Source organism: Chiloscyllium plagiosum, chromosome 2 (assembly GCF_004010195.1).
Source record: "Chiloscyllium plagiosum isolate BGI_BamShark_2017 chromosome 2, ASM401019v2, whole genome shotgun sequence".
Lineage (NCBI taxonomy): Eukaryota > Metazoa > Chordata > Chondrichthyes > Orectolobiformes > Hemiscylliidae > Chiloscyllium > Chiloscyllium plagiosum.
The window spans coordinates 77799336-77825504 of record NC_057711.1 but is presented as its reverse complement, the minus strand read 5'-3'; the positions used below and the strand labels follow the sequence as shown (position 1 = coordinate 77825504).

At 39.6% G+C, this 26169-nt stretch overlaps 1 protein-coding gene across 6 annotated transcripts in view; it reads right to left on the bottom strand.

Annotated features, from left to right (window-relative positions):
- vps13a (vacuolar protein sorting 13 homolog A) overlaps positions 1–26169 on the bottom strand; it is a 421720-nt gene that overhangs the window by 261517 nt on the left and 134034 nt on the right. For all 6 annotated transcript variants that reach the window (XM_043712521.1, XM_043712528.1, XM_043712537.1 and 3 more), the window contains 7 exons: positions 23825–23961; positions 20997–21129; positions 19827–19944; positions 11951–12086; positions 11576–11666; positions 7942–8114; positions 3810–3966 (listed from right to left, as the gene is read on the bottom strand). In XM_043712521.1, coding sequence (XP_043568456.1) covers positions 3810–3966; positions 7942–8114; positions 11576–11666; positions 11951–12086; positions 19827–19944; positions 20997–21129; positions 23825–23961 — 945 coding nt within the window. The remainder of the gene's footprint in view (positions 1–3809; positions 3967–7941; positions 8115–11575; positions 11667–11950; positions 12087–19826; positions 19945–20996; positions 21130–23824; positions 23962–26169) is intronic.

Sequence of the window (26169 nt, the reverse complement as noted above, 5' to 3'; positions counted from 1 at the left end):
TCATTTAAAGTTCAAGGTAAATCAGACAGAGTCAAAGTGCCACATGAAAAGTTACTGCAGACCTAAAAGTTGTCCTATTGGTATGGATAGAAGGTTGGCTAGTTAATAGGAAAAAGTGAGCAGGCAAATGAATGTTTTTCTGATTGGCAAAGTGAAATAAGTGATGTATCACAGGATCATTACTGGAACCTCAACTTTCTACAATTTAAATAAATGACTTGAACAACGTTTGTTGGTGACACAAAGTTAGAAAAATAAACTGTGAAGCAGATATAAGGAATCTTGGATAATTTAAAGGAGCGATCAAAGATCTAGCAAATTGAATATAATGTGGGGAAATGTAAAACTATTTCCTTATACAAGGATATAAAATGTAGTGGAACCAATTCAGAGAAGACTTTGGATCGAATACATAAAGTCAGCAGGTTGGCTTGTGAGCAAGAATTAAGTACACTAATGTTGCATCTGCTGGAATTTATAAGCATTCGAAAAATGCAAGATTTTCAATAGTCATGACAGGGTTAAAATAGGACATTTCCTCTTATGGAAAAGTCTAGAAATAGAGGTCACAGTTTAAAAATGAGGAGTGACTGACTTAAGATGATTTTTTTCTTTCCAACAGTCTTGCATCTTTGCTTTTACTGCCATTTGAGGAAAAGAATTCCAAAGTCTCTGAAAATTTTTCATGAGATAGATTCTTGGCAAGCAAAGGGGTGAAAGATGAAAGAGAACGTGGAATAAAAACATCAGCCATGATATTACTGAATGGCTGAATAGCCTGAGTGGCCTACACATGCTCCTAATTTGTATGCTCATAATACATATGCTGGAGGAGTTCTGTGGCACAGTGGTAGTGTCCAAGTCCCACCTGCTCCACAGGGTAGGTGTGTTCTATTGACCAACTAATACAAAAGATATGGGAGAAATAAATTTGCAAGGAAGTTCAAGAAAGGTGCAGCAACGATTAAGAATTGTAATACAAGATTGCAATTATTCTAATTACAAACATGAATAGTAATACTGTAAAGATCACTCCATATTCTTGCAATTTTCAGATAAAAGTATGTTGCCAGAGAACTAAAGAATTAAAAATGTTGCATCCTTATTCAAAAAACGTAATAAGAATAAGCTATCAACTACAGACCAGTAACACTGGTGATGGGAGCATTCTTAGAAACAAGAATCTAGAACAAAATTAACAGTTTCCTTAACATGAGAGTCCAGCACCACAAGCATTCGAAAAATGCAAGATTTTCAATACACTTTTCATTGTACTCTTTCCAGGATTTGAGAGAAAATAGATAATTCTAATTCAATTAGAAAAGTCAACATGAATTTCTTAAAGGAAAATCATATTTAATTAACTTGAGATTGTTGATGAGTTGACAGAGACCATTGATCAGAATGATTGATGTGATGCTCTTGGGGTTCCAAAATAATTTAATAAAATATCATACAACAGGCTTGTTAGCAAAGTTGAAGCCCGTGAAATAAAGAGATAGATGCAGCATGGAAACAAAATAAGTCTATCCTTATCAACCAGTGTCAAATGTGTTTAGGAGATCGTGATAACTGCAGATGCTGGAGAGTCAGAGTCAATAAAGTGTGGCACTGGAAAAGGCACAGCAGGTCAGGCACCATTCTGAGGAGCAAGAGAGTCGATGCTTTGGGCATAATCCTTCATCAGGACCGGTGTTTACCTAGACAGAAGACGTGTAAGGACAGGGTTTTCCCATAGGTCTGCGATAGCACCTTTGCATTTCTTATGACATATTAATGGCCTAGACTTGGTATAGAGGACCGTTAGTGCCATTTTAAAATGTGCAGTTGATACAAAATCTGGAGGATAGTAATTGACTTCAAAAGGGACATAGGCTGTGGAAAGGGTGGAAAAATGGGTAAATTAAATTACAACAAATACTTGTTAATCATCACTAATGACTGCATGTAGCAGGGCTGTGAACCATTTGATCCATTGGTTGTGGAGTTGCTTAGTTGTCTAGCACATGCTGCTTACACTGATTGGTATGCAAGTAATCCTGTTTAGTAGCCTTACCATATTGACAATTTGTACATACGCTCAGTGCTGTCCTCAGCATACCTTTCACAGTTTTTATTGAACCAGTTGTCTAGAGTGGAGCGTGTGCTGAGTCTTATGATTCTGTTGTTGATAGTTGCCCATTGTAGCTCAGTTGTGCAGTTTTGAGTTGCTGGATCTGTTCATAATCTATCCCAGTCAGTATACTAGCAGTACCACACAAGACAATGGTGGGTATCCTCAAAGTGAAGGCAGGATTGTGCAGTGGTCACTCCTACAATACTGTCACGGACAAAATGCATTTGCTACAGGCACATATGACGTGGGTGCAGTCAAGTCCACTTTTCCCTTCACCACAGGGAATAGACCCAGTACAGCAGTTGTGTTCTTTAGGACTCAGCCTAATCTCAGTTGTGGGGATGTTACCGAGACCCCTTACTGAGGTCTGAAGTCTAAGTACCATGCAGCTAAGGTAGGTGGTAATCAGCATGATGTCAGAAATCAGATGACACTAGTTTATAGTCCAACAGGTTTATTTGAAATCATAAGCTTTCGGAGCACTGCTCCTTCGTAAGGTGACCTGACAAAGGAGCTGTGCTTTGAAAGCTTGTGATTTCAAGTAGGCCTGCTGGATCATAACCTGGTGTCATGTGGCTTCTGACTTTGTCCACCCCATTCCAACACTGGCACCTCCATTTAAACAGCATGAGGTTTCCTTTCCTGTTTTGATATCATGGGGTCCGGAATCAATGTTGAGATCTTACATGCCAAATCCCTCCTGCTACCTCTGGTGATGGTGGTATCGGAGATAATTTCTATAAGACATAATTATAATCTTAAGTATGACTCGGTCAGGCTATGGCTGGTCTAATCTGTGGGTCAGCTCTTCCAATTTTCACATAGCTACTAGATGTTGGAAAGGATGACTTTGCAAGGTTAACAAAGCTGTATAGCGTTGCTGTCTTAAGTCAATGCTGAATTGTCCATCCAATTTCATTGTTTTGAGACTTTGTAGCAGCCAGATTCAACTTGTTGAACAAAATGTTTGTTCAGTCATTTCAGGCATTTAAAAAAGTTAGCCCCATGTTGTGAAACTGGAATCACATACAGACCAGATCAGGTGGGGAGGATGGATTTTCCTTCCTTATAGGGCATTAACAAAGTAGAAAGGATTTTACAACAATTATAAGACAAATAGTTTTTTTTTACATTCCAGATTTAAAAGTTGAAGTTAAATTTCACCACCTGATATGGTGACAAGATTTGAAATATTCCCAGTGCTTTAGCCTGGGTTACTAGTTCAGTGATAATAAAACTATGCCACCACCTTTCCCCATTATTTGTTGCTGTAACTGATGTGGAAAACTGACATTGGACATACTTACATTATCCATGTTGAAACCTTATCATATTAAATTGATGTACTTTATTTCACAAGTACATCACTAATTTCTGGCATGCATCTCAGTATGACACATTATTGCACCAATCATGAAAATTAATACTGCTCCACTTGTGAAATGAACAGATCACAGGCCACAATTTAAATGGCCATTCAAGACTAAATGTAATGCAGCAATCTGGAAATTAGAGAAGTGTTATAAATTATTTAAGTTTTATTGCCACAATGAAAGTTATGGACACAAAATTGAGTATTTTTTTTGGAATCTGGATATTCATAGGTATCATTTGGTACTACCTTTTTAGAAAAGCTTTCAATGCATAAAACAATTATAACATTGAACAACTTCGGAAGTCTTTTTCCTCTTACCTGTCTGCTCAGGGCATTTTAAACTGATTTCTTTCAGAAATGTGTGTGAAGTCATATCGTATGTTCTGATTTTAAGCTCTGTGCCAAGTCCGACTATTTCCAGTTCTAATACAGGGATTTCAGTATCCTCTACATAACGATAGATTCCCAGTGATATCTAGACATGTCATTGAAATAATAAAATTAGCAATAAGCACATTTTAAGTTAAAAATTCAATATAATAAATGAGCTGGATCTATTAGCACAATTTTGAGTCTTTTTTAAATGCTTTTAGGTTTTATGTCAACTTTAACTTACACTATTGTGCAGCCAATAATATTTTACATGACAGAATTCAAATGTGCAAATGTTTAATAAATCACCCAGATTTTGCAGTTAGCAGGGAAACAAATGAAGATGACTGATGACCATTAAAAAGCTGCTCACGGTTACTAATAACCATGGTAGTGAACATCTCCCCATCCTGACTGTCACCAAGTCACCAAAAGTGATGGCAACAACAGGGTAACCAACCAATCACATTGAACAGAGCAAACCAGGAAGCTAAAAGTACACAGTCCTTCAATTTCAATATAAAATTTTCAAACTATTAAATAAATTGTTTTGATTATTTTAGATTCTGCCTTCATTCAAAGATGAACAAATCTGTGGGAAAAAAAGTTACTTTTCCAAAAAAAAATCATGGAAAAAAAAAGACCATCCACAAATACAGAATTTGCTTTCCAGAGATTTGTGAAGCTGTTAAACATCAATTATAAAGTTAGAATGCATTAAAAACCTAAATATACTTCACTCAATAAGATACAACTTTAGTTTCAATTTATTTTACAAGACTGACAGCACAAGAATGGATTTTGTTCTTCGTTCAAAGACTTCCCATTAATTATGGTATCATGGGGTGAGATTAGGTCAAATCCTTTGTACACAGCAGCCACAGAAATCTCCGATGGTGCTACCTAAAGCCCAGGACCTGGTCACTGGCCTGTCATGTACACCCTTCATAACACACCCTCCACAACAGCACTGGTATGAAATTCTAGCTTTTCACATTGTCCTGTGCATATGTAGACTCCAGAAGATACAAGAAACCTTCCATGGGTACAGAACAAGGAATCAAGCCTAGATATCAAACAGATGACCTAACCTCACTGGCTGAAAGGCATCCTTTTGTACCACATTACTCTAATATTGTGAGCAACATATAAAAAGAAAGTGCTTTCACTTCATCATAATCATTAATTCCAACAGTCAATGGTATTTTACAAAATGTACCCTGTGACCATAATTTGTAGCATGTAACTGTTTTTGGTGGTTCTATTCAAGCTTTTTTTCCCCCAAAAAAATTACTCTTGCACATGACAAAAAGATATTTGATATAAAAGGTTGATCATGCTCCCAGGAGGACAAACCTAATCAAGGAGCAAAGACATTTCTATCCAACTGTTCAGAGATGCTGTTACTTTATGCCTCGGGAGCAGCTAGGACTTAAAGCCAGGCCTACCACTGTGCCACAATCAGCAAGTGTAGATATTTCCTAGTCAACCTGTTCAGAGATACTATGACACTGCTGGAGCAGTTGGTCCTTGAACCCAGGCCTCCTGGCCCAATGATAGGCACCTACCATTGTGCCACACGTGTCCTAAATCAATAAGTGTAGTGTCCTAGACCCAATCATCTTCAGCTGATTCATTAATAGCGCCATTTCCATCATAAGGAGTGGAGATGCCCATGGATGATTATACACTGTTCAGCATCATTCACAGACTGCTTCAGTATCTGAAGAGTCATTCAGGCTTGATAGGGGCGAATGACATTCATACCACACAAAAGCTAGGCAATGACCAATTCTAATGCAAGTAAATCTAACCACCACCCTTTGACATGCAATTGCATTTCTACTGCTCAATGCTGCACCATCAATATGTTGAGTGTTACCGTTGTCAAAGGCTAACTAGACTAATCATATAAGTAGCATGGCCACAAAAGCAAACCAGAAGCAGAGATTTCTGAGATAAGTAACTCATATCAGACTCGCCCAAAGCAATACCATTTTAGAAGGTACAAGTTAGAAGCGTGGTGAAATTTTCTTCATTTTCCTATTTGACTGCAACTCCAACTATTCAATAAGCTTGACACCACCCAAGCCAAAGCAGCTCTGATCAACATGCCATTCACCACCATTGACATTCTTTCACTCAACAATTCAGTGACAGGCATATACTCTTTGGTTGTATTGCAGCATCTTGGCAACTTTCCTTGATATTAGGTTAAAATCCTGGAATGCCCTTCCTAGCGGTACTGTATTTACCTACAACACTTTGACAGGTATCACATTCATAGACAATAAATAGAGCCCTTGTCAGTAATAGTACATTGTATGAATAATTACTTTCACAAGCTCCAAAATTTGAAAGTCACACAACTCCAGGTTATAGTCCAACAGGTTTAATGGAAGCACACTAGCTTTCGAAGCGTCGCTCCTTCATCAGGTGATAGTGGAGGGCTCCACTATCACCTAATGAAGGAGCGATAGTCCGAAAGCTAGTGTGCTTCCAACTAAACCTGTTGGACTATAATCTGGTGTTGTGTGATTTTTAACTTTGTACACCCCCGTCCAACACCGGCGTCTCCAATTCAAAATTTGAAGCAGGTTATCCCAACATACTTTTATACAGTGCAGGTCATCTATGTCAGAGTACTAATCTATCCAAAATATGGTTAATTGGCAACAAACTGTTTCAGGATAATCTACAATTAATTTCTTCGTATACAGAACATTAACTTTGCTAAGAGATGTGAACATGAAGCTTTTTGTTTTTCACTTATTAGGACTGAAAGGCAAGAAAACCAACTCATGGCAGAGCATAAAACTTGTGCAGTTTGAAACGTTGGTGCTGATTGCTTGGACTATGGCTAGCACTGAGAAAGTTTACTGGTTAAATTCAAGCTTGGCAAGGTGACACCAATTGATCATAGGGATGGAGCAGGGACTGGCTGTATCCATAACCCTTTCCTTATTTTGTAAAATAGTCATTTTCTGCTTATAATTGGTTTTATTGTGTTGCAGTCCTTATAAATGCAAGTCAAAAAATTTCAACTACATGCCTCTCACTCATGGTGATAAATAAAAGGTGAATACTACACAGTAACCATTTCCTGAAACAACAACTTGTATTAGTACGTAACCTTTCATTTAACAAAAATATCCCAAAACACTTCACAGGAAGGTCATGAAACAATAACTGATACAGAATCTCAGATGGGGATATTATTTTTGTTTCTTTGAATAATTATATTTTCCAGTTGGATGTTAAACATTGGGCCTATAGGATGAAGGGGCTTCCTTCAAAGGGGCCCCCTTTCCATGCCACATACATCTCCACCCATGGGTTCATTTATTCCTTTGATTTCTCCATCAATGCACCTGCATCCTGTATGAGACCCCATACTTGCCTGCTCCAAGATTCTGGGACTTATATCTGGTCACTCTGCGTTTCCAGTCCTGGCCACCACTGTTACTGACTAGAGCTGCTGGCCAATTGGATGGGCTGGCTCCTTTGAGACAGGCTTTCTGCATGAGTGAGAAATGTAAATGGATCTCCAGCCTTTAAATGCACTTAGAGAAGTGAATGGCTGCAGGGATGTATTTCCCTCTGACTCTTCAGGTAGCGAGGTGGGAAATCTAGTCATCTGAAAAATCTTACTTTAGGGTTAGAATTAAAAAGGCCTGTAAAGATTTTAGCAAAACTAATGAAATTGTTCTGAAATATTAGATTAGATTACTTACAGTGTGGAAACAGGCCCTTCGGCCCAACAAGTCCACACCGCCCCGCCGAAGCGCAACCCACCCATACCCCTACCCCTACATTTACCCCTAACCTAACACTACAGGCAATTTAGCATGGCCAATTCACCTGACCTGCACATCTTTTGGATTGTGGGAGGAAACCGGAGCACCCGGAGGAAACCCACGCAGACACGGGGAGAACGTGCAAACTCCATACAGTCAGTCGCCTGAGGCGGGAATTGAAATATAGTATGAAGCTTTCCAAAATGAGAACTTAATTCAACATCAGTAAAATTTCAGGCAACATCAAGGAAAAGCATGTTTTTAATAGTGAAAATAATTACCTTTGTTATTTCAAATTGCAGTTGGAAGTCAGTCATATTTTTCATAGATTCTTGCTTTCTCAATTGTTTCTTGCGTATGCTTTCTGATCTTTGCAATGAAACAGCTTTGGCTGGCAGAAATGGTGTTTCATCCACAGGTGAGCTTGGAGCATCATAGAATTCATCATCTGAATCTATGAAAGTTAAATTTGGTTACAAATTTGACAAAAGGAATTTTAAAACAGACAAATGTGCTACATGGAAAAAAATGCATCTTTATTTACAGAAATGCAGATATAAATAATACTTCCTTCTTCTCAGAAACCTAATTCAGTTCATTCTGTTTGAGAGTAAAGCTATTTTTAACATTTAGTTGAAGATTAGTTTAAAATTTCCTAGCTCACCTCCAGCGATCCCAAGTTTGAATAGATTTTTTTAAATGATGTATATATAAACTCAGTAAAGGTTATTTCCACTAAATCCACGTTATCCATGGTGGAAAGGAATATGGACCAACCAAGAATAACAAAATCGGTAAGTGCACAATTTTAGAAATCTCCTACCACACAGGACTGTGCCATGTAGCTGTCAATTAGGGGAAGAAAAAAAATTCAGGTCTGGGGCCAACCTTGAGAGTATGTGCATCGAGGAGGACAGAATGTATTCAGAAGGGATATGAAACATGACACAAAGCTCTTAAATGCTACAATATTAGAATCATAGAATCCTGCACTATTGAAGAAGCCATTCAGCACATCAAGTTCACACCGACTCTCCAAACAGCATTACATCCAGACAAACACCCCATAGCCTGTCCCTGTAACCCTGCACCTTCTATGGTTAGTCCACTGAGCCTACACACCGTTAGAAGCCAAAAGCAATTTAGCATGGCTAAACCACCTAACCCGTATATCTTTGGACTGTGGGAGGAAACCAGAGCATCCGCTGGAAACTCACGGAGACAGTAAAAACTGTGGCTTGGTTATGAGAAAAGAAGAATATCATCAGCAACAGAGAGATAATTTTTGACAATGTAAAGCAAGAAATATTAGACTCCATTTCAGAAAAGCAAATGGCTAAAATAGGACATATATCAAAAGTATGATAAAATGTAAGTTAATAACCAAAACTACGAACAGAACAAAGCATATAATTTTAATGAGAATGCAGGTATTTACTATATGTAAGAAAGCATGTTTGAACTTTACACAGGTTTTCTACAATAACTGAGATCATCTAAGTTATTTAACCATAAGCTGATCTTGATCCTGTTATATTGTCAAAACATTCTAGTTTTCAGACATTTCATTTTTAGGAGCATATACCTTCTTTCAAAAGTAAGTAGTTGATGGGTAGTCATAGACTAAGCTAGAGGAAGACCAAGGTTGAAATGGTTAAAAATTTGAAAAGGAACTCTGAAAACATCCAAAGGTATATTTGATAAAGCACCACTAAATAGATTGTCAGTGAAGTAGAAACTTTAAAAGTGGTGATGAGCAGTTGCTGTTTGGACTTCTACAATTAAGTTTGCCAGAGGATGGTACTCAAGAGTTGCTAATGATCTAGATTTGGACATACAGGGCATATTTTCCTAAAAGAGAAACCTGTCTTGATAAGTCTTGTTTGAATTTTGTAGTTTGGTTACCTTGCTGTTAAGTCCCTAATGCATGAACACATTCACATAAAGCTATCAATGTTCCCTTAATAAAATAACACAAATTCATTACATGAAAATGAAAAAGGACTTAATGCAAGATAATTTAGAAACACCTTAAACTATAAAATGATTCAAACATCTTTCCCAGCAATTTCCTTTACAATAATCGCAATGCGAGTGAAGTTTCAGTCCTGTCTTAACTTTAATTTTTTATTCAAAATTACTTTTCCTAGTCATTTTCCTTGGAATGCTGAAGGACTCATACACTTCCTCCAGGACTGATAGACTTGAGACTTCTATCAACTCTTACAGTCCGGAGATTCCTACAATTGCCCACTTGATAGGATGACATTTCTTCTTCCGAACTCAACCAACAAATAGCCTCTTACCGTATGTTTCTTTAATGGGATTGGACAAAGACAGGAAAAAACCTGAATAAGGGGAACACAATGCAACATTGCCAAGGTTGCTGACAACGTAAAATTAGGCACAATCAGGAGTTGTAAAGAAGCTTCAAGGTAATTTAGTCAAGTTGAGTCATTGGGCAAACACATGGTAAATGCAATTACAACATTAGCTAAATGTGAACTTACACATTTTGATGCAAAAAGGAACGGAAGGCCACTATTTAAATGATAACATATTGGGAAAGACGGATGTACAAACATTTCTTAGTGCCCTTGTACATAAGTCAATAGAAGTAGACAGGCAGGCAGAGCAAGCTGTTAGGAAGGCAAACAGTATATGGTGTTTCTTGCAAGAGAATACAAGTGTAGAACTAGCAACTTATTACAACAGTTATACAGATCCTTGGTGGCATCACTCCTAGAGTACATTGAATTTTGTTAAGCCTAGTGAGCCAAAAGCACAAGTTTGTCTGGTGACTAGGATAACTACCATTAAATAAATACTGGGTGTGTAAAAAGCAGACTTCAGTTCAAACAGAAGTAAACTTTGGCCCTCAGCCCAAGGAAAGTGGAAATCAAAAGGTGAAAATGCAGTAACCTTAAAGGCAACATGTTTCAGCTTAGGTGTAATTATATTTCACAAAAACAAACAGTGACTCACTGACTGGTTCATTTCAGTTTTACTGTCAATTCACATTGGTTCTTTGTTGTTCAAATCAGCTTTGATTATTTTCATGCTCTGAAATTTTTAAAACTGATACTATGTAAACAGTAAAGATAGGTTTGTAAAATACTTAAAATTGTGGATTAGTCGACAACAATTATAGAAGCTGTTAACATCACAAAGCATCCATAAATGATTTTAGAAGAAGGAACAAAATCAATTATGTAAAATGAACAAAAATTGCTAAGAAGGGCAAAGAAAATATCAAATATTTGGGCAGAATAATGAGCAGAACTACTTTCACTTGTAGCAAAGTCATTCTCTATTTTGGAGTCAATTCAGGAATTGCTGGAGGAAATACAGTTTAAAAATTTAACTATGGGGGTTGTAGGAGCTGAGCAAAGGTTTTCCCATACACTGATGTATGGGATGAACAAAGCAATCCAGTTGCATTAGCACACTGACTTATGCTTTTGGGACAATGAGCTTTATCATAAGATGCTGAATATAAAAGCTAAAGGAGTTAAATAAAAGATGTGGTCAAACACCATATAGAACACACATTGTTTTAGGTACCCGACTTTGCAAGATTACTCTGTACCTGATACACTAGCATACCTGGTGTGAAGGAATTTAATTGCAAGGAACTGGGCAAACTTAAATTACACTCCTGACAATCAAGGATGTAACTGGGTGAAATGATAAAAATGAAAGAAATAATGATTAGCACTAAAAGTAAATTCAGCACTAAAAGTAAATTCAGCTAAAATGTCTTCTTACTGTGAAAGTCAAAATGTGGCATGCACTGTACCAGAAAAGACAGATGCAAAATGAGGTGGTGTATAGAACAGTGGCATGTGCTTACTTGGAAGGTAGAGATGTTGCAAAAGGGCTTGTATTTTATTACTATATTCTTGCAAACCTTACCTGCCATACTCAGAACAGAAGAGTATAAGTCCTTTTGTACAGCTCTTTTTTGAACAGACCGTGGTGTCATATTAGGTGATATTTTCTGTGGCTAAACAAATTTCAAATATCAAATGAGAAAATTAACTAGACTCTAATTATAGTATCCAATTTACTTCAAAACATTTACCTTCCAAATAAATTCTGGAAAAATTATTTTTCCCAGAGAAATTCACAAAAGGATGTTAATTTAAAATTATTCCAAAATAGTAATTTGCATTACATTCGATATTATATGGTTTGTTGGCAAAACCTGCTTTCTACATCAAAGAAGCTACTAATAATCAGACAGCATTCTGCATATATTTTACTTTAAATGCAAAGTTTTAAGCTTACCTGATGGGATTTTATGGATGGCGATGGTGTATTACTTTTTGGTTTCGGAATACTATCAATCAACTCTAAAACTCGTTTCAGTTTTTGGTCTGAGATACAAACTGAAAGTAAAGCAAGTCCACCATAAACTTTAAACCTATTCAAAAAAATAAACACTACATTAGATACTTAATCAACATATGCAAAACCACCTTCATTCTCTATTGGGAATTTCAGTTTATCTTAAAATATTTTGTTCATTTCAAAATTGTGTCCAAAGAGCATCCCATCTAAAAAGATATTGATCTAAAGGTATTTGTACAAACTGGCTCATTAATAAATGAGCTAGGAAAGGGTTAAACATTGCACTATTGTTAGAGAGTTAGTCACACCACAAGTTAGGGGCAAGAATGGAAGTAAGCAATGGGAGACTGCCAGGCAGTCCAAGAGTAACATGCATATAGTGCAAGGGTTGACCAGTCTGTTTAACCTCTTCATATGAATTGATCCCTGCCTCCCAGTTGAGTGTGTGCATCTCTTCTGAACTGCTTCAAGAACAAAACTGTTCACAATAATTTCAATATGAAATAAATACTACCCGGGACAGCTCCAACAAGCAACAGTACTTTTATACCCAATTCCTCTTGCAATGAAATCCACTTGCCAGACAACTTTTCAAGTCTGTTCTAATACTCGATAAAATCATGATTGATCAATGTGTGTTTCAAACACTGCCATCCCACATCTCCTCCCTAATATCCTTTCATTTTGTTACCTAACTATAATCTGTCTACCTCCATCTTAAATATATGCAATGATCCCATCTCCACTGCCTTCTAATGCAGAGTATGTTCCAAAGTTCCAGAAATCTTAGAGATAAATGATGGTGAGTGGCTTGGAGGAGAACTTGAAGGTGGTGGTGTTCCCATACATCTGCTGCCCTCGTCCTTTCAGACAAAAGTGGTTGCGGTTTGGAAGATGTTGTCGAAGGATCTTTGGTGAATTTTTGCAGTGCACCTTGTAGATAGTACACACTGCTGCTACTGAGCGTCAATGGAGGAGGGAGTGGATGTTTGTAGATGCAGTGCCAATCAAGCGCGCTGCTTTGTCTTGGATAGTGTCAAGCTTCTTGAGTGCTGTTGGGGCTGCACTCATCACACTCCCGACTTGTGACTTGTACATGGTGGTCAGGCTCGAAGGTAGGAGAGTTACTTGGTGCAGTATTAGTCTCTGACCTGTTCTTGTAGTCACGGTGTTTATGTGGTGAGTCCAGGTGAGGTTCATATCAATGAAAACACCCAGGATGTTGATACTGGGGGATTCAGTGATGGTAACACTATTGAATGTCAAGAGGTGGTGGTTAGATTGTCTCTTGTTGGTGACAGTCAGAGCCTGGCATTTCTGTGACATGAATGTTACTTGCCACTTGTCAGCCCAAGCCTGGATATTGTCCAGATCTTGTTGCTTTTGGACACAGACCACATCAGTGTCTGAGGTGTCACAAATGGTTCTGAACATTGCGCAATCACTGACGAACATCCCCACTTCTGACTTTATAAAAGGGAGGTTGGGGGGGTCATTGATGAAGCAGCTGAAGATGGTTGGTATTAGAACAGTACCCTGAGGAACTCCTGCGGAGATGTTCTGGAACCGAAATGATTGACATCCAACAACCACGACCATCTTCCTATGTGTCAGATATGACTCTAACCAGTGGAGAGTTTGCCCTAATATCCACTGATTTCAATTTTGCTAAGGCTCCTTGATGTCACACTTAGCTCTTTTCGCCATACTTGAACAAAGGCTGTAATGAGGTCAGCAGCGAAACCCGAACTGGGCATCACTGAGCAGGTTATTGCTGAGCAGGTGCTGCTTCATTGTATTGTTGATGACACCAACCACCACTTTGCTGATGATTGACGGTAGACTGATGGGATAGCAATTGAATTTGTCCTGCCTTGTATGTATGAGACAAACTTGGACAACTTTCCACATTGTCGGGTAGATGTCAGTGTTGTAACTGTACGAGAACAGCTTGGCTAAGGGAGCATCAAGTTGTGAAGCACATTCTTCAATACTATTGCCGCAATGTTGTCAGGGCCTGTAGCCTTTGCAGTATCCCGTGCCTCCAACCTTATCTTAATATTATTAGGACTGAATCGAACTGGCTGAAGACTGGAATCTGTAATACTGGGGATCACTGGAGGAGGCTGAGATGTATCATCCACTCGGTACTTCTGGCTGAATGTTGCTGCAAAAGTTTCAGCCTTATCTTTTGCTCTGACGGGTTGGGCTCTTCTATTATTGAGGATGGGAATAGTTTTGGAGCCTCCTCGTCCAGTGAGTTGTTAAACTGCCAATCACCATTCATGACTGGATGTGGCAGTGGGATTTGTGGGGGTCTGGAGTCACACAAAGGCCAGATCAGGTAAGGATGACAGTTTCCTCTCCTAAAATACAATAGTGAACTAGATGGGTTTTTCAAACAATTAGCAATGCATTCATGGTCATCATTCGACTCGGAATGCTAGATTTTTACTGGATTCAAATTCGACCATCTGCCCGGGCAGGATTCCCCAGGTCCCCAGGACATTTCCTGGGTCTTTGGATTAACAGTCCAGCCATAATATCAGTAGGCCATTGCCTCTCCTGCCCGGGGCACACCTCATGATTTCACTGTTCATGATACCACATGGAATGAATCAGATTGTTGGCATTTGTAACACCATAGACCCCAGAAAGATACATCATGCAGACTGAACTTCAGATAGGTGGATGCAAATGCTTCAGCATTTTCTTTCACACTGACGTGCTGGACTCTTCCATTTGAGAGAAGAAAGATATTTACAAAGGCTCCTGTTGGTTTATTGCCCACCACTATGCACAACTGAATTTAGGTGACACCAGAGTTTAGATCTTATCTATTATATTAGAATTGTTTAACACTGACATCCTCTTAGAATACTTGCCATACAAATTTTCCTTTAGTGTAGCTTCACCAAATTGAAACCTCATTTTAGTTATGTCCAGTGTTGATCCCAGCATGTCCTCCTAGGCTAGTACAGAAATTGAGTAAAGGAAATGAAGATATGACAATCATGGGATTGGCCTAGTATTTGCACTAGGAGGAGGCTGTTAAAGGATATACAAGAGACATGGAACAAAGTGGGAACGTCAAAAGGAGAAAGTGTCAGTAGAATATAAAGAAAGACTGTAAGCACAGTTACAATCTATGAGAATGTTGCTAATATGTTAAGCTGAGTGGCATCAATGCTTGTCCTTGGTTTCATAATAGATGCCTGTTGCTGACAAACAATCTGGGTCTTGAAACTTTGTTACAGAGACCGAAGTATTAGGCAGAAGTCAAAAATTCGATTAAGGATTTAGGAAATATTGGTATTTATGCATTTAATATTGAAGTACTCAATCATGCTCAATTTAGATTTATTTCAGATAGACATTCATTTTGCTCAACATAGCCGATGCACGTTCTTGAAGGCTCTCTCTCTGTCACTCTGGCACTCCCACAGCATTCCTGGTGCCTCTAGCGGCCACCCCAACCCCGGTTTCACAGTTCTGACCACAAGGTGCTGAGACATAGTTCATTTGCATTATGGGAGTGGACTTCGCAGTCAGTGCAGGTACGAAGGTGATAGTGGAATAACCTAATGTTAAGGAATGGTCAGCTCCAACCATTACATTACTGTAGTGTTTCCATCCCTCCTTCCTCCACCAAGGAGAAAAAGAGAGGCAAAGTTCGGAGGAGAGTGATTTCAAATAAACTTGTCGGACTATAACCTGAATTCATGTGACTTCTGACTTTGTCCACCTCAGTCGAACACCAGCACTTCCATGTCACAAGAGAGGAGACAGAACATTGAGAGAGGAAGGTCAGCAGCGAGAGTTCCAATGGGTAAAGGAGTGTGAGAGTCTAAACAGCTTCTGGAAACTGCTGCTGGTGAGTAGCAGGTAAGTTTTGAGAAATTGTTATTGGAGCAGAGAGCACTAGCAACATCAATTTGGTATTAAAAGTATTTGACATTGTAAGGATTAATTAAGTTAATGAGGTAAGATGTAGTAGGAGAGCTCCAAATAGTAATCTGCTGTACTTGTACTACGTGGGAAGTCAGGCACATATCCTGTGCCCGGGACCTACGTGCATGCAAGAAGTATCTCCAGCCCAGTTTCGGTGTTAAAGCGACATCTGGAGACATGGCGGAGCATTCACAAGGCAGCGGGTATCGTGGATACCAGTATAGAGGGGTGGTCACACTACAGATTCAGAGTCTACAGGCAGGAAGGAAATGGGTAGCCACTAGACAGAGCAGAAGGGCTAAGCAGGCAGAGGAGGAGTCTCCTGTGGCTATTCCCCTACAAAAACAGATGCAGCATTTGGATATGGTTGAGGGGAATGGCCTCTCAGAGGATACCAGCAGCAGCCAAATTCATGTCACTATGGTTAGCTCAGCTGCAAAGGGAGGGAGAAATAGGCATAGAAATGATCTGGTTATAGGGGATTCAATCACAAGGTGAATAGATAGGTGTTTCTGTGGCCACAAATGAGAGCCCAGGATGGTGTGATCCCTCCCTGGTGGTAGGATCCTGGATGTTTTACAGCAGTTGCAGGACATTCTGGAGGCGGAGGGCAAAGAGCCACTGGTCATAATACACATTTGTACTAACAACATAGATTTAGAAAATGAAATGAGGTCCTAAAAGCAGAATTTAAGGAACTTGGAAGATAGTGTAAATGTAGGACTTCAAAAAGGTTGTTATCTCTGGATTACTACAAGCGCCATAAAGCTAGTCAGAGTAGAAACAGCAAGCTATATACATGAAGAGTTGTGAGTGGGGAAGAGTTTCAGATTCATGGGGCCTTGGGACAGGTTTTGGGGTGGGAAATGGAAACCAGAGGATTAAGAATTGTAGATGCAAACACTGAGGGAGAGGTAGAAACTATGGCAAACATGACTGAGAATAAGAACAGGCAGGGAAACGCTGCTGGAAAAAGCAGGGGAGGTGGTCTGAAATGCATGTGTTTCAACGCAAGAAGTATAATAGGCAAGGTAGATGAACTCTGGGCTTTAGTTAGTACTTGGAACTATGACATTATTGCAATTACAGAGACTTGATTGAAAGATGGACAGGATGGGCAACTGATATTTCAGGTATGATAGGAGGGGATGTAATGGTGCAGAGGAGTTGCATTACTGGCAAAGGAGTATCTCACAGCTGTACTGAGGGAGGACACATCAGAGGACTCGTGCTGTCAGACAATATGGTAGAACTCAAGAATAGGAAAGGTGAAATCACAACACTAGGGATATACTACAGGCTTCTTAACAGCCAGCAGGAAAGAGAGGAAAGAACACATAAACAGATCTTAGAAAAATGTAAAAACAGAAGGATTGCTATGGTGGGTGATTTTAACTTCCCCTATATTGACTTGGTCTCACTTTGTGCGAGGGGTTTGACTGGAGCTGAACTTGTAGGGACCATTCAAGAAGGTTTTTTGTCAGTACGTAAACAGTCCAACCAGGGAAGAAGTTATACTGGACCTGGTTTTGGGAAATGAGCTCAGCCAGGTGAGTGAAGTTCCTGTGGGGGAGCATTTCAGGAATGGTGACCATAATACCATGAGTTTTAAGATATTCATGGTCAGAGATAACAGCAGTCCCTGGGTGAAGGTGTTAAATTGGGGGAAAGTGAGCTACAACAATATTAGGCAACAACTGGCGAATCTTGATTGGAGATAGCTGTTTGAGGGTAAATCCAAATCAGACATGTGGGAGTATTTCAAACAGCAGTTGGTAGGAGTTCAGGAACGATATGTTCCTGCAAGAATAGAGGACAGGTATGGCATGTTATGTGAACTTTGGATAACCAGGAATGCCATGGCCTTGGTCAAAATGAAAAATGAAATGAAGAATGGGGACTGATGAAGCCCTTGAAGTACATAAAGCAAAGTAGGAAACAACATAAAACAAGGCATTATCTAAAAGGAGTCAGAGTCGGAGTTGTATAGTACAGAAAGAGACCCTTCAGTCCAACTTGTCCATTCTGACCAGATATCCTAAATTAATCTAGTCCCATTTGCCAGCTCTTGGACCATATCTCTTTATACGTTTCCTATTCATAGACCCATCCAGATGCCTTTTAAATGTCGCATGGTACCAGCCTCTATCACTTTGGCTGCTCATTCTATACACGCACCACCCTCTGCGTGAAAAAGTTGCCCCGGAGAGCCACTTAAATATTTCCCCATAACCATAGACATGGGCGAGGAGAAAGATTTAAATGTAAACAGACCTTGTCTATTTACCTTATCTGTGCCCCTCATGATTTTATAAACTTCAAAGGTTACCTCTCAGTCTCCAACTCTCCAGGAAAAATAACCCCAGCCTATTCAGCCTCTTCCGAGAGCTCAAACCCTCCAATCCTAGCAACACCGTTGTAAATCTTTTCTGAATCCTTTCAAGTTTCACAACATCCTTCCAGGAGGGAGACCAGCATTGTACACAATAATCCAAAAGTAACCCAACCAATGTCCTGTGCAACTGCAACATGACCTCTCAACTCCTGTACTCAATGCTCTGACCAACAAAGGAAAAGTAATTATCAGCAAGATTAAGGAGAAACCCAAGGCTTTTTATACATAAATTAAATGCAAGAGGCTAGCCAGAGAAAGGGTTGGCCCATTCAAGGTCAAAAGGACGGAATCTGTGTGGAGCCAGAAGAGGTAGGTGAGGTCCTAAACAAATACTTGTGTCAGTATTCACCAAAGAAAAGGAATTGGTGCAGGATGATCTCAGGAAAGGTAGTGTTGAATTTCTAAGCCAGGTTGCTATTAAAAAGGAAATAGTGTACCATATTTTAAAAAAATACGAAAAGGTAGATAAGTCCCTGGGTCCTGATGGGATCTATTCCAGAATATTGAGGGAGGCAAGAGAACAAATTGTTGCAGCACTGACAGACATCTCTGTATCCTCTTTGGCCACAGATGAAGACCTAAGGGATTGGAGAATAACCAATGCTGTTCTATTGTTTAATGAGGGTAGCAGGAATAATTCGGGAAATTACAAGCCTATGGGCTTCACATTGGTGGTGGGGAAATTATTGGAAAAGATTCTCAGCAAATGAACTTCTCAGTGATAGACAGCATTGTTTTGTGTAGGGAAGTCATGCTTCACTAACCTTTTGAGCAGTTGATGAAGACGATTAAGGGAAAAGCAGTTGATGCTATCGCATAGACTTCAGTAAAGCCTTTGACAAGATTAGCTATGAAGAAAGGTTGGATAGACTGGATTTGCTTTCAGTGGAACGCAGGAGATTGAGGAGCAACCTGACAGAGATTTAAAACATTATGAATGGCATGGATAGAGTGGAATGTATGAAGCTTTTCCGCCCAGAGTAGAAGGGTCAATTACTAGAGAACACAGATCAAGGTCTTTGGGGTCGGGGGCGGGTGGGGGGAAGGTGGGGTGGCGTGGTTTACAAGAGATGTGCAAGGAAAGTTGGCAAATTTTCCGCACAGAGGGTGGTGAGTGCCTACAGTGCGCTGCCAGAGGAGATGGTAGAAGCAGACACAATAGCAGCACTCAAGAAGCACTTGGACGAATGCAGAACCTGTAAGTGAAGATAGTTTTAGTAGGGAAGGGCAAAATGTGTCAGTACAAACTTGGAGGGCTGAAGGGCCTGTTCCTGTGTGGTACTGTTCTTTGTTGAAAGATGTTGATTATTAATAATATGTCAAACAATGTAGTAATGCATAAATTCTTGTTTTTATCCTTCTAAATTGTCATAACACCATTTCCAAACTTTTTAGTTGAACATATTTTGAACATACTTTTAACATTTAAGCCTCAACCATTGTCCACCTGAATGCATATAAACTTACTTCGGCATTCTTGGATCAGAGGCAACCATTGCTCTGCATAACTCGAGCTTTAAATCCATGGGTCGTAATATATGCTGAGATGACACCTTTCGTTTGCGAGCTGTTTTCCAGTCCTCATCTAAAATCAAAATACCAAAGCTAGTTAACTCTCTTCAAACATCTTTTCCATAACTATAAAGTTACAGGAACTAGTTTTGGAATACCAAAATCAAAACTTCATGTTTTGTTTTTAAAAATCAACAGGACCCACCCCTCCAACCGTAACAAGAACAGAACGTCCCTGGTACTCACCTTCCACCCTACCAACCTTCGCATAAACCAAATCATCCGCCAACATTTCCGCCACCTCCAAAAAGACCCCACCACCAGGGATGTATTTCCCTCCCACCCCTTTCCGCCTTCCACAAAGACCGTTCCCACCGTGACTACCTGGTTAGGTCCACGTCCCCTACAACCCACCCTCCCATCCTGGCACCTTCCCCTGCCACTGCAGGAATTGCAAAACCTGCGCCCACACCTCCTCCCTCACCTCCATCCAAGGCCCTAAACGAGCCTTCCACATCCATCAAAGTTTTACCTGCACATCCACCAATATCATTTATTGTATCCGTTGCTCCCGATGTGGTCTCCTCTACATCGGGGAGACTGGGCACCTCCTAGCAGAGTGCTTTAGGGATCATCTCCTGGACACCCGCACCAATCAACCACACTGCCCTGTGGCCCAACATTTCAACTCCCCCTCCACTCCCACTCTGCCGAGGACATGGAGGTCCTGGGCCTCCTTCACCGCCGCTCCCTCACCACCAGACGCCTAGAGGAAGAACGCCTCATCTTCCGCCTCAGAACACTTCAACCCCAGGGCATCAATGTGGACTTCAACAGTTTCCTCATTTCCCCTTCCCCCACCTCACCCTAGTTCCAAACTTCCAGCTCAGCATCTGTTAAAGAAAAATCAGAGTTAGTGTTTCAGGCCCAGAGACCCTTCCTCCCATTAACTCCAATTTCTCTTTCCAGATGCTGCTAGACCTGCTGAGCTGTTCCTGCAGTCAATATTTATTGTGACCCAAAATATCATTATTAAACTTCAACTCATTGGTTTTATTAACAGAAAAAGCCATTAAGTACCCAGCAGAAGAATTACAAATTTTAAATATTTAAGTGGATACATACGTGGTTTAGCATAGAGAAGTTGAACACTACTCAGCTGGATATCAAAACAATCATAGGCTCTGGCCATGATATCCTCCAAGGTGCTTTCTCCAGCAGTAATTTGTGGCAGACGCGCACGATTTTTACTCATCATCTTAAAAGATTTAAAAAATACAAAATATTTAAATTTGATGGAATTAGGAATTTTATTCTGTTTACACATTTGGACAAAAATAAATCCTACCGTAAAAAATTATAAAGGACCAAGTTAAAAGTTATTTATTTAGTCAGTATTTATGATAATTGAAAATAAATGCCATTTTTATTGTTCAAGTTTCTTCTAAGAAAACTTTGGGCAATAAATTTGACTCATTGGCACTGTTTTGAGGGTATTACAAACACTCCAAGAGATTCATAAAATACCCATGATATATTCCAAGGGTTATGTGGAAAACTGTACCAAATGCCATAATATTGAGGACATTTGCACACAGAAGGTGAATGTCAATTACAAAAATATACAATAGACAGATGAAAACATCAATGCAAAAAAGGAAGGAACTCCCGAATTTCAATAGCTGGTTGACTTTTTAAATTTATACTATAAAAAGTAAACTTGTTAAAGTCCTAGAGAGAGACAACTGGTAGTGGTTTAACCAGAGGGCCAACATACCTCAATATAACTTTTGATGGTCTCCCTCCTATCGGAAAGATGTTGTGCAACTTGAAAGGGTTCAGAAAAGATTTACAGGGTTGGAGGATCTGAGCTACAGGGAGAGGCAGTATAGGCTAGGGCTGTTTTCCCTGGAGCATCGGAGGCTGAGGGGTGACCTTATAGAGGTTTACAAAATTATGAGGGGCATGGATAGGATAAATAGACAAAGTCTTTTCCCTGGGGTTGGGGAGTCCAGAACTAGAGGGTTTAGGTTTAGGGTGAGAGGGGAAAGATACAAAAGAGACCTAAGGGGCAACTTTTTCACACAGAGAGTGGTACGCGTATGGAATGAGCTGCTAGAGGATGTGGTGGAGGCTGGTACAATTGCAACATTTAAGAGGCATTTGGATGGGTACATGAATAGGAAGGGTTTGGAGGGATATGGGCCGGGTGCTGGCAGATGGGACGAGATTGGGTTGGGATATCTAGTCAGCATAGAAGAGTTGAACCAAAGGGTCTGTTTCCATGCTGTACATCTCTTTGACTCTATGTGCCGATGCTTCTGATTGCAAAAAATTAACAGAGAATAAAGAAAGACATTTCTGCTGACCTTAAAAGGTTCTGAGCAAACTGGTTGCTTCCAGACATTGGTGCAATAATAGATTTTACTCATGGATCACAGCATGATTTGGAGAATGAGCAGAAACCCTGCAGAGGAAGACTTGTTGTTATAAGTTTGGGTGGAAAGAAGGACCCTCAGTTGCATATATCTATCCAAGAGTTTTAGAGGGCAAGTCTCCTTGATCAATAATGCATAAAATGACTATGCTACAGTAAGAATATCCTCACCAAAATCTACAATAATGGTAAATCTCAAATTTGCAAAAATTGCATCGACAGTGACTGCAGGCATGAAGGAAAGCATTTTGTTGATTTCAAAGGTTTCTGAATAAATCAATCAGTCACTCCCAGATACAGGTGCACTGATAGATATGACCCTTGGAATATAACATGACTGGAGGATGAACACACCAGGAAGAGATGGACAAGCTGATGAAAGAGGGAGAGGGATACCATGAAGAGAATGTTGGAAATTCAGGGTGGAGGTGACAGTGGGTTAAGATGACAGAGGCAGAAGAGCGCAGGTGAAGGCAAATATGGACAAGGCTTCTTGCAGCTGTCATTTTGTCACATTGTAGTGACATGGCACTGCCAACCTGTTCCAATACAGATGCTGGTGTTTATAATAACCATAGCTTTCAGCAAAACCCATTGCAATGGAATCTGATTGAATTGTTACAGAGTTATACAGCATGAGCAGGGCTCCCCGAACGGCTATGAGGAACAAGAACAAAGACAGATTCCACTGGCATTAAATCCAGACAGATGTTTTGAGTCAACATCTGCAGGTGGGTCTTCAACCCAGGTATCCTAGCTCAGCCTTGTATCACAATAGCCCTGATTTCAAAGGTTTCAACTACATTTTTAATTAGTCTATTTTTCTAATCAACCTGTTCAGAAACGTCATGACACATCTCTGGAGTACACGGGACTTGAACTTGGGCCTCTCAGTGCAGGAATAGGGACATTACCACTGTGCCACAAAAGAACTCTTGTGAGCAAAGGTTTAACAGTTCTAAGTACTTGAAAACAGCTGACATACCAGCAGCAACGAAGCACTATGGAATGCAGTTTAACTTCTGACTTTTAAGTAACAGAATTGTCCCATTTGAACATAATGACACATATTAAAGATGTACATTTTGCTGGACTCTTTGATATTAAAAGAAACATTGTTGACGGTCGAAATGAAGATATCAAAAATATCAGTTATTTGATTAGGTAGAAGAATATTTTTGAAACAGACATAAGCTATCCATTCCACTCAGACAATGTATTTCTATCATTCCAGGTGACATTGTTGGGCATACTTTAAGATCAAAGGGCTAATCCAAATGAAGCACAGTGAACTCAAATTATCTTTTTTCTGTAATGTATTCTATACAATTAAGCAAAACAAACTGACACTTTTGTTTTCACTCCAAGAACTTAGTGAAGCTCCAGACACTTGTCGTTAAAGGATTTTTTTTCCCTTTTCTATACGAGTGTCTAATCAGTGGATATGAATGCGCAAACAATTTAATATGTTTTAATTATATAACATTCAAACAATTCTGTCACTTTATAAACTTACCTTAAAATTACCAAGATCAAGAACCAATAAGCTGGCAGATTTATCAAAAAAACCATTCTGTGGAATAATGACGTAAGAAGCCATGAGATTCACTTTTAAGTCCAGGATTTTCTGTGTCTCAATAATATACATTAAACCTGTAAAAGCACAAAATGAATTAATATCTTGTGAAGACAATATGTGGGCAATCATGAATTCTTTAATGAGATAATGTTTACTTTGTAACAAAAAAACATTGATATGAATAAATGCAAGAATGTTTATTCAGCCAGGAAAAAGTAAACATTCTACACTCCTACCTTGGGAAAATTTGTGTAACGTTACCTACAGTCCAGTCAACAGTTACACTAGTCAATAGAATTATTACTGCCTGAATGTGCCAAGATATTTCAAGAACTTGTACATCAATAGCTGTTGTAGTACTCTTAAAATAGTAGTTCAGCTATATAATGTTAAATTCTGCAATTTACCACTTCAGTTTTCCATATATTAACTGGTTGTTTAAGATTCAGTGTCAGAGATTCAGCATAAGAATGTCAATAATTATAGAACAGGACTTGAAAGCATAATTATTTTTAGATAGCATTGTGCCTTGCATTTTTTCCATGTATGTCATCCCATAACACATATTGAAATATTGATTGCAGATCAAGAAAACAAACACTTGTAACAAAAGTGAAAGAATTTACTTCTCATTATTTGTTAAAGTATGAATATATTCTCTTGGTGATAGCTAAAAGGATTGAAATGTCTCTATCAAAAATATTTTTTCTGGAGTTAACAAGATATAAACATGTTGAATTTGCTTCTATGTTCTTAAAGATATCATTATTTACCACTGTTAAAAAGATTACAAGTACATGCAAATACAGTGTGAAAGATGTTCAATCCTAAGCATAAGATGATAAGACCAGAGAACAGAATAAGGGCATTCAACCCCCCTGAACCTGCTCTGCCATTTAACAGGACCATGGCATTGTTTATACACAATGACTTGATTCCAACAACTCAGCAAAGAGTTCCAAAGTCTCTCAATCCCTCTCATAAGGGATTCCTCCTCATCTCAATCTTAAATTGGTGCCCCTTAATTGTGAGACTGTCTCCTCGTCCCATAGCTCCCAAGAGGGGTAACATCCTCTTAGCATTTACCCTGTTAAGCCCTTTCAGAATCTGTGTTTCATTTAGATCACCTCTCATTCTTCTAAACTGCAAAGAGAACAGCCCCAATCTATTTAGTCTTTGCGCATATGGCAATCTCTGCATACCAGGTATCATCCTCGTGAACCTTCTCTGAACTGCCTCCAACAAAATAATATCATTTCTTAGATTTGAGGACCAAAACCGCTCACAGTACACCAAATGTGGTCACACCAACACCTTGTACAGTTGCAGTAAGACTTCCCAACTCTTAAACTTCTTTGAAATAAGAGTCAACGTTTAATTAGCCTTCCTAATAACATGCTGCACTTGCATGATAGCTTTCTGTATTCATGCACAAGTATCCCAAGTCTCTTTGTACTGCAGCTTTCTGCAGTTTTCTCCATTTGACCTCTGGGCCACCCGGACGAACCAACCCAACCAACCTGTAGCACAGCATTTCAACTCCCCCTCCCACTCCACCGAGGATATGCAGGTCATTGGACTCATCCACCGCCAAACCACAACAACCCGACGGTCGGAGGAGGAGCGTCTTATCTTCCGACTGGGAACCCTCCAACCGCAGGGGATGAACTTGGACTTCACCAGTTTCTTCATCCCCCCTCCCCCCACCTTGTCTCAGCCGGATCCCTCCAGCCGGCACCGCCTTCCTGACCTGCAGTCTTCTTCTTGACCTCTCCGCCTCCATCCTACTCCGACCTATCACCCTCACCTTGACCTCTTTCCACCTATCACATTTCCAACGCCCCTCCTCCAAGTCCCTCCTACCTACCTTTTATCTTCTCCTGCTGAACACTCTCTGCTCATTCCTGAGGAAGGGCCTGTGCCCGAAACGTCGAATCTCCTGTTCCCTGGATGCTGCCTGACCTGCTGTGCTGTTCCAGCAATAAAGTTTCAACTCTCCATTTAAATAATACTGTTCTTTTCTTCCTCCTTGCAAAATGTTCACATTTTCCGTATTTTATATTCCATTGCCAAAATTAACCCACTTACTTACCCGATTAATCGTACACTCTAAAGTGTTTATATCCCTCTCACAAACTGCCTTGTTTTGTCCAATAATTGGCTATAGTGCATTCACTTGCTTCCTCCAAAATCATGAATATATATTGTAAACACTTGCAGTCGAAGCACCGATACCATAGGAAGCCCTGGTCACTGGTTGCCAACCTAAAAAAGAACCCTTT